We start from the raw sequence: 10294 nt of genomic DNA on the forward strand, positions 1-10294 counted from the left end.
CCACATTTAATTTTAGTAATGGACACATAATATCCCATTTTGTAGATAAAAGCAAGACCCAGAGAATTTACATAAATTGCCTAAGGTCAGATAGCTGATTAATGGCAGAGCTATGATTAAACACAGGTTTGTAACACCAAAGTGTATGTCCTTTTAGCTATATCATCAGTAACTTTCATCAGTGAAGTAAGTCCACTCTTTATACCCAGTTTTGACACATATATTATACAAATTCACATTAAAAGATTTGGTCTGTGTCTCAGTTCTGTCTGTAAAATGGATGTAAAGAAGCTTGATGTCACTGGATTATTATCAGAGTCAAGTGAAATAATAGACATGTAAAGCATGTTCTAATATGAAGTAAGTCTTTGATAACTTGTAGTTATTGTTATATCAGAGAAAAAGAAAATACTGGGCATTAGATTTTGTGTTTGTTTTCTGCAATAGGTTGGATCAAAAGTCTGTAAAAAGTCTGACCTGTCTATTGTTTTCATAGTTAGAGACTTGACACTTCTTCAGTAGGCTAAGTTATTTAGGTATCATATAATATCCAGAAAAACCAAGATGATAGACCTGCTTTTATTATTCAAAGCATGTAGGGAAAATTATATGCAGTTTACATTACATTCTAAAAGGAACATTGAAAACTTAAAGCAGGTCAAGAATAGAACAACCAGTGTTGCCAGAACTTGAAATGTTTTTATCGGAAGAAGGTTGAAGGAGCCTTAGATGTTTAGCTTAGAAAAAAGTGAAGAGGAAAGGGGTAAGGAGGTAGACATAGAAACTGTAGATATTTGCAAGACTGCTACTATGTAGGAGACTTATTTTTGGTGGCTGCTTGGCAGAACTAGAGTCTGGATAAAAATAGCCCGTGGACAGATTTTTGCCTTAATTTAAGGAAAAACTTGTCAATTAGAATTATCTGAAGAATGGAGGAATGGGCTGCATCAGGAAGCAGTGAGGTGTTTAAGTGTAGATTAAACAGCCACCTGTTACTGCAGTCATTACAGTAAGATGTTCATTCATTGGTTAAGAGGTGGACCTCCAAGCTCCCCTTCCAACACAGAATCAGTGACTTAAATTCTGATCGCCAGTTGCCAATAATTACTGTGTAGATTTGATGCTGATGCAAATGCAAGCATATGTTTTATGTTGCCCAGTCTTCTAATTGTTATTTCCTTATCAATATCATTCCCACCTCTGGCAGGTTGTAGCAGTTATCAAAGAAGTGATTTGTAGTTTCTGTCACCCTCAGGGAACTAGGTATTTTAGATTCCTCTGTGTGTGTGTGTGTGTGTGTGTGTGTACATGCACACGTGCTCAATCATGTCCAACTCTTTGCAACCCCATGGGCTGTAGCCCTCAAGGTTCCTCTGTCCCTGGAATTTTCTAGGCAAAAATACTGGAGTGGGTTGCCATTTCCTACTCGAGGGTATCTTCCTGACCCAGGGATCAAACCCGAGTCTTTTGCTTCTCCTGCACTGGCAGGAGGATTCTTTACCACTAGCGCAACCTAGCAGTTAGATTATTATAGATTCGTATGTTTCCTGCATTGGCAGGCAGTTTCTTTACCACTAGCACCACCTGGGAAGCGCTCATAGGGCTAAAAGGGACCATCAGTCTTGTAGAATTTGATTCTCTAAGAATATTTCTTAGATCACTTTTCAGCATGTCCTCTATCAAAGGGAGTTATTTTATAATGTTATTCTAAACCGATTGTATTTTTTTAGTAAAACTGGATTGTCTGATAGCAGAAAGCAAGTGTAGGAAAGCTTGCATATGATAAGTACCCTTAAGAGGAAACAAGAGAACAGCTGGTGGTAAGGCCTTTTGAAATTAGCTGTCCACTTTCAAAAGCCTGGTAGGTTTGTTCTCTGACATCATTAACAGGATAACACCATGGTGATAACCCAATTAGTTTTTCTGTGCTTTTGTTAGCTCAGTTTCAGTTTCAGTTCAATTGCTCACTCATGTCCGACTATCTGCGACCCCATGAACCGCAGCACGCCAGGCCTCCCCGTCCATCACCAACTCCCAGAGTCCATCCAAACCCATGTCCATTGAGTTGGTGATGCCATCCAGCCATCTTATCCTCTGTCGTCCCCTTCTCCTCCTGCCCTCAATCTTTCCCAGCATCAAGGTCTTTTCAAATGAGTCAGCTCTTCGCATCAGGTGGCCAAAGTATTGGAGTTTCAGCTTCAACATCAGTCCTTCCAGTGTACACCCAGAAGTGATCTCCTTTAGGATGGACTGGTTGGATCTCCTTGCAGTCCAAGGGACTCTCAAGAGTCTTTTCCAATACCACAGTTCAGAAGCATCAAGTCTTCGATGCTCAGCTTTCTTTATAGTCCAACTCTCATATCTGTACATGACCACTGGAAAAACCATAGCCTTGACTAGATGGACCTTTGTTGACAAAGTAATGTCTCTGCTTTTTAATATGCTGTCTAGGTTGGTCATAACTTTCCTTCCAAGGAGTAAGTGTCTTTTAATTTCATGGCTACAGTCACCATCTGCAGAGATTTTGGAGCCTAGAAAAATAAAGTCAGTCACTGTTTCCACTATTTCCCCATCTATTTGCCATGAAGTGATGGGACTGGATGCCATGATCTTCGTTTTCTGAATATTGAGCTGTAAGCCAACTTTTTCACGCTCTTTCACTTTCATCAAGAGGCTCTTTAATTCTTCTTTTCTTTCTGCCATAAGGCTGAGGTTATTGATATTTCTCTCGGCAATCTTGATTCCAGCTTGTGCTTCCTCCAGCTCAGCGTTTCTCATGATGTACTCTGCATATAAGTTAAATAAGCTGGGTGACAATAGAGCCTCGACGTACTCCTTTTCCTATTTGGAACCAGTCTGTTGTTCCATGTCCAGTTCTAACTGTTGCTTCCTGACCTGCATGCAGGTTTCTCAAGAGGCAGGTCAGGTGGTCTGGTATTCCCATCTCTTTCAGAATTTTCCACAGTTTATTGTGATCCACACAGTCAAAGGCTTTGGCATAGTCAATAAAGCAGATGTTTTTCTGGAACTCTCTTGCTTTTTCGATGATCCAGCGGATGTTGGCAATTTGATCTCTGGTTCCTCTGCCTTTTCTGAAACCAGCTTGAACATCTGGAAGTTCTCGGTTCACGTATTACTGAAGCCTGGCTTGGTGAATTTTAAGTATCACTTTACTAGCGTGTGAGATGAGTGCAAATGTGCGGTAGTTTGAGCATTCTTTGGCATTGCCTTTCTTTGGGAATGGAATGAAAATTTACCTTTTCCAGTCCTGTGGCCACTGCTGAGTTTTCCAAATTTGCTGGCATATTGAGTGCAGCACTTTCACAGAATCATCTTTTAGGGTTTGAAATAGCTCAACTGGAATTCCATCACCTCCACTAGCTTTGTTTGTAGTGATGCTTTCTAAGGCCCACTTGACTTCACATTCCAGGATGTCTGGCTCTAGGTGAGTGATCACACCATCGTGATTATCTGGGTTGTGAAGATCTTTTTTGTTAGTTCAGTTAGTGAATTTTCGTAAAAATAAAGAGCTGGAGACTTTTGTCTTTTTCAAATATTGTTTTGGGACATTGGCAGTTCCAGTGCTGGCTGTCATTGAGTTGGTGGTGCTAGTGTTAAAGAAACTGCCTGCCAATGCAAGAGACATGAATCTATAATATCTAACTAATAGATTGCACCTAGTGGTAAAGAATCCTCCTGCCAGTGCAGGAGAAGCCAGAGACTAGGGTTCGATCCCTGGGTCGGGAAGATCTCCTGGAGTAGGAAATGACAAAGGTTACTCCCAAAGCTTTATAATTTTATCATCTTTGTGTGTAGATCATTAGAAGTATGACCCCTCCCCCTACCTTTTTTTTTTTCCCCGTTTTTGTTAGAATTTGTGCTAGAATCAGTTAGGACCAAAGTTCAGACACACATGTTGATTCAAGGATCAAAGTCTAACAGGTAAAGGGCTAGAATCACCATGGCAAATCAATGTTGCTTTATTTTTGTGTTGAGTTTAACTAAGGGACATTGTATCTTGACAAGACAAATTGGTGTCAGTTCTTTTCCAGACTCATGGTCATTATTGGAGAGGAATTATTTACTAGCATAATTACTTTGTGGCATATAATTTTATTGTCTCATGATATGTGTTGCAGTATTTGATAATTTTTAGTTGATTAGTATAGGGTGGTTCATTTGAAACATCTGTTTTGTATTTAAAAAATACAAGTATCTTTATTGTTTTTACTGATCTTTAAAGGTAATACATGGTTATTGTTTAAAATAATAATAAAAAAATTTGGAAGTGCCTAGAGAGTAAAAATATCCCAGGTCCACATGTAGTATAATCACTGTTAAGTTTGGTTATTCCTTACAAACTTATTATTTATATATATTATATTATATATATAATATATATATGTATGTAGATATAATGTTTTAATACATATTGTATTATACTATACATGCTTTCTATAACTTACAAATTTTAATATAACATACATATTGCTCTATCACAGATATGCTAATGGTTTTGGGTTTTTTTAAGGGTTTTTTTTTTTTAAACAGCCTTATAGTATTTATTTAACCAAATCCATAATCTCTAATTGGTGGGGATTTAAGTTGTTGTCTTTTGTTGTTGCTGTTATACAGTGAACATCTTCATATATACATATATATTTTTTTGAGGAGCTTGTTTATTCTAATAAATTTCTTAAAGCAGCATTGCCAGTCAAGGGTTTAAAGTGATCTATATTTCCAGATTTTCTTCAAGGAAAGGATATTTACTCCTAACAGTGTATGAGAACATCTGTTTCTTCATTGAATTGGACTTCTAGTTAATGTAATCAGCAGTAATTTTTTTTAAATCTGACAAATTTTTTTTTCATAATTTTACTAGCTAGTCCTGTATACTACTAGTTCAGTTCTTGAGGTCTTGATCCTAATGTAAATATATCTCTACAAAAATCTTAACCTGTATGTCTTTTGTATGATTAAGAAAAGGAAAAAACTAACTTAAAGACAACTGATGTGCAAGAGGTAATATAACTTAACTCTATATCCCTTTACAACATAGAGTTAATATTGGAATTGTTACTTTAACTCACTATAACTTAGAGAAGTTTCCCATGAGACTTTAAATCCTTGGTCTATTTGCTGAGGCTCTTTGGTATATCTCAGCTTACTCTTTTTCAAAAGAATTTATTACTCTGGAAAAGTGAATTAAATTTTCAGAGAGCCGTAAAAATTGAAGCTAAACCACAGTTAAATCCAAAGTTAATTGCATTATTGGTGGATAGTTCAAAATGTGTTTTAAATTTCATATGCACATTTTTTAAAAATCTCTTTTAAATAAACAGGAAACTCTGATGAGGAAGAAAGTGCTTCAGAGTCTGAACTTTGGAAGGGCCCACTACCAGAGACAGATGAAAAATCACAGTAAGTCCTGATGTTAATAGAAAACAATATTGCATACCTTCTACAATCAGTCTAGAAGGTTATGACCACTGCCATTTTTGATAACTTAATGAAAAATTTAGCATCATGAATGTTGATTTAAAGCCAAGGACCATGAGATCAGAGTTTATTCCCAGTGATTGTTTATGGCCACATATAGCCAACTTACCCAGCTCCCTCTTGGTGAGTAATTCTTTCCTCATTTCCCCTTAACAGATGACCCCCTAGACTTCGCTTAGGTTCTGTTTACTAGCTTCTAGAGCCTATCCATGATGTTCTGATTATCATAAACCTGTACAGGAGAATTCCTCAAAGATATATACAGGTGTCAGAGTTTTCTTGCCCCCAAAGACAGACAACTCAACACATACATTGTTCTCTGTTATTGGGTGGAAGAGCTGTTGGAATATAGGCTGGAATATTATCAGCTCATATATACTGGGATGTTCACCACTTGAGCTTTATCTGTTGAAAGAGGATAAAATAATACCGACTACATAGTTTATTGTGAAAATCTAATATAATTAAGAATATAAAGCACCTGGTACAATACCTGTGAATATAATAAGTGCTCAATAAATTTTAGTCCCATTTTGTTAATCCAGTCTTATTAGTTCATAATAAGAGATTTGAATCAATCATAATTCGCAAACTTAAGTTGATGATAAAACATCTTGCTAATTGTATAATATGTTCTCAGTGTAATAGAATTCAAGTATGTTGGAAAGAGGCCTTTTTAAAAAAAAAAGATTGTTTTCTATGATCTTTTTTTCTTTCTTGCCAAATAAGAATTCCAATATGAGTGGTCATTATAGATCAGATTACTAAAAAGGTATTGCTATCCTAGTCAAACTATTAACTGAACTTTTGACCATAGAATTTCCCCTTGAAGAGCTGAAAATGAAAGAATAGGTCTCAGAGTCCACTCACCTTTATGGCAGTAAAGATCCATAAGTAAAGCCTAAGAGGGGTTCCATAATCCAGAGCTCTTTGTGACCTTATAAAAACTTGACATCATGTACTAACATCTGAGTACACACAGAGGTTCAGCTAATTTCATACGTCTAAGTTCTTATTACAGTTTTAAAAATTCAGCTGCATTTTGCTGTCATGCTTGGGAAAAGGGACAGTAGTATGGAGAATACCAACTTGTAGGTAATTCTTAAATCAACTGTATCTGATTCTGTAGTTAATTTTTTTTTTAATTTGAACATGGTTGTGGGGGTTTTATCCATCACAGTCACTTTTTTTTTCTCCCCCCCATCACAGTCACTTAAAATGATGGAGTCTCATTGTGAATTTCTAATCTAAAAGAACATTTTCTAAAGAGATTGGTAGGCAGAATTTGTGTAGCTTGATTCTCTGTTCCCAGAAGGAAGAAAAGCAACTGTACATACACTTAATCTTCACAACAGCTCTTTGAGGAAATGTAATGTTCTTTATTATATAGATAAAGAAACTGAGCCCAGAGAAGTTAAATAACTTGCTTACCTAGCTAGTAGCTGACAGAGCTAGGACTTAAATACCGTCTTGACTCGAAAACCTGTGCTATTTTCATTGTACTGCTCTGGGCTCTTACCACTAATATTTATTTAGTACTTTAATTTTCATATTTTAATATATTATAGTTTAGTATCTCCTTTCAGAGTTCTATTCTTTTAGATATAATCTTCACTGCTACAAATACATATTTACTCTTCTCAGAGTAATAAAACCTGCAGCCTAAGCAGATCGTCCCTATTCTTAGGACTTGTATTTTTCCTTAAAATAGTTTTTTCATTAATTTGAAATGAGAATGAACAGAGTAATAAAGTCAACCAAGAACAGAGTAATAAAGTCAACCAAAAACATAAAGAGAGGCAATGATGTAATACGAAGTACTTCAGAGTAAAATCTTAAGTATAAATATGTGTAGGGATACATGCCACCATATACAACACTTTAATCAGTCTGAGCATAGTCACGATTATTTTAGAAGCCAAGAATTACTTGATAGCTGAATCATGAAATATATATATATATATATAAAAGAACCAGCAAGTATGCTGGTTTGAATTACCTTAATTTCATATAATGTGTCACCTAGTAATTTTTTTCTCTGTTGATTTTAATCAATATGTATACTTTTTCTTTTAAATAGGGAAGAAGAATTTGATGAATATTTTCAAGATTTATTTTTGTGAGATGAAAGAGGGATGCCTACATTCCTTAATGCAAAGTGTACTTTGAAATTCTTCACAAAAGTTTTGTCTACAAGTTGCAACTTCAGTGGTTTGTCTTTGGAAATAAAAAATCCATCTAGGATGGATTGTCAGATGCTTTGGAAGTATTTTCAGTTCTTTTGGAGATACTTTTCCCTATCTCATATATTTTTTCAGTTTCTTACTTACAGCTGTGTTCCATCTGTAGCTCAAGGATGGACCTAGTACACTTCACAGAGATCCATTGTTCCTATTTTTATGGGTTTTTATTTCTTCCCCACTGATTTCACATTTATTTTCCCTTGCCTCAATTAGTTTATTTAAACTTTTAGGGTTATTGGGGTCTTACAAAATTATAAGGTAGATTATTATGTCTTCAACTTCTTTACTTTCCTTTGACACACAGGCACCCCTCTTCTGAACCTGTTTTTTCATTAGCTACCTTTTCTTTTTTTCCTTACATTTCTCTTCCTTCTTGCCTCTGCCACATAAGGGAGTTTGTTATAATCTGATTTAATTCCCCAGTGTATGGGTAATTTATTATAAAATAAATTAATAGCACAGGAGGCCAAATGAGATCCCAGTAGTCTAAAGCAGCATATGTGTTCATGAAAGTTGACTCTCTAGTAAAGATTATGCAGTAATATAATTTAACTGAACAATGCTGTGTGCATAGAGCTTGTCTCAGATACAGTCATACATAATGGATATATGCAGAGATATATTATAAAATGTAACTTAATTTGGGGTTCATATGCCCAGGAGTCAATGGATGTGCTTCCAGAGATCTAAACACGCCTACAATCGATGTGCAAACTTTCGTGATTGTGTGTGTTTTAAGAGGAAAGGATCCATAGATTTCATCAAATTTTCAAAAGGATTTATTGATTTTTTTCCGAAAGGTCAGACCCATTTTTATAAACAGCAAAGAGGTGAAGAGTGGAAAAGATGCCTGATTTGGTGAGTAAGAGAGGACCTATAGAAAATAGGTATTTTGTTGAAAATTAAATGACATTTAAACATGGAATTATTGGCATTAAACTATACAACAGGTAATTATAGTATCTTATTTTTAAATAGTATCAGATTTTCCTTTTATTAAAGTTATTATTCATTATTAGATAGGTGTTATACATGAGACACTGTGCTAGACTTTGCTACCAAGGAAGTAGCTAGGAAGTGGTCATTTCTAAAGCATCAGAAAACAGTAAATCAGTGTTGATAACCAACAAATAAATAGTTTGTTGTGTCTTTTTCTTCACACTACTTTTAGTGAAAAAGAATCTTGATTTTGGAGGAAAAAGTATTGAAATATCCAGCAGGAAAACTGATGTTATTAATAGAATATATGAAGCCAAAACATTTTTATGATAAAAATTAGTAGTCATCAGAATATAAAACTCCTGCAAAACTAAACAATGACTGGGAAGAATATTCAAAGGCCCTTTTAAAATGGATTCATATATTTGGTATTGCAAGTATGGTTTATGGACATCAAGTTCATTTATAAATTTAAATCATTAAATGTAATCATGGTGTTTAATCCATTCATACACAGTGACAGATAATTGGAGTCATATTTAAAGGAGTCTTTGAGAAGGCCTCAAGATGATGTTTTAAATTTTTTTAATTGAATTTTTATCTTTTATTGGAGCATAGTTGATTTATAGCATTGTTAGTTTCAGGTATACAGCTAAATGATTCAGTTATAATATATCCACTCTTTTATCAGATGCTTTTCACATATAGGTTGTTACAAAATATTAAGTAGATTTCTTTGTGTTATACAGTAGGTCCTTATTGATTATCTATTATCTAGATTTTAAAGATAATTCTCCAACAGACCTATTTTAAACTTTGCTGTAGTATATAGTCAGGGGAGTTCAGCACACCATTGGCTTGAGATAAATTGTGCTTTCTTATACTTGATCTTAAGCAAAGTGCCTGTTTTTGCAGACCTTCAGTGGTGGCTCATCTCTGTGCCTGAGTTTCTAGTGAATGAGGAAATAGTTTGAGCTGACTGATATTTTATAAGGCTAAAGGAAGAGGGTTTCTTACACAGTTTCTAAAATAATCCTAAATGGAGTTTCAGGATTATTTTAAGCAGTGAAAATAAGATGTACATCTATCACCCAACATGACTTAATATAGACAACACTCATTTGGGTATATATATATTTTTTTCTCCGTAAAAATATTAACTTCCAGGCACTGTTCATTTATACCTGTTTGTCATGATATTTATGCAAAATATCATTCATTCATGTTTACTGAGTGCCTGCCTTGTGTCAAGCACTTCTCTAAGTGTGAGCAGAGCTGCAAACAAAATAGACAAAAATATTTCCTCTCATGGACCTTACATTCTAATGTGAGAGGAAGAGTCTTATGATTCTAAGTACCTAACTTGTAAAAATATAACAAATGGTGATATCTCAGCCGCTTAAAATTTAACATTATCTGCTTTATAACAGAACATTTGAGGTTGATAGAGCAATTCATTATAATTTAGATGTTTTACCAAAAAAAGTCAATGGTATAATTAATATTTGGTCTATTTTATAATTTGGTATGTCATTATAGATAAGAAAGAAATCTTCCCTTATGTACAGGTGTGTACATGTGGTAGAAGTAGTTGATTGTCTTTAGTTTCTTTT

General features: G+C 34.8%; 1 protein-coding gene across 5 annotated transcripts in view; it reads left to right on the top strand.

Annotated features, from left to right (window-relative positions):
- Positions 1-7761, top strand: part of LOC122446127 (protein FRA10AC1) — a 36486-nt gene extending 28725 nt beyond the window's left edge. For all 5 annotated transcript variants that reach the window (XM_043475958.1, XM_043475957.1, XM_043475956.1 and 2 more), the window contains 2 exons: positions 5343-5421; positions 7580-7761. In XM_043475958.1, coding sequence (XP_043331893.1) covers positions 5343-5421; positions 7580-7622 — 122 coding nt within the window. In that variant the 3' untranslated portion in view covers positions 7623-7761. The remainder of the gene's footprint in view (positions 1-5342; positions 5422-7579) is intronic.
- Positions 7762-10294: the final 2533 nt, after the last annotated feature.

Source organism: Cervus canadensis, chromosome 8 (genome assembly GCF_019320065.1).
Source record: "Cervus canadensis isolate Bull #8, Minnesota chromosome 8, ASM1932006v1, whole genome shotgun sequence".
Classification (NCBI taxonomy): Eukaryota; Metazoa; Chordata; class Mammalia; order Artiodactyla; family Cervidae; genus Cervus; species Cervus canadensis.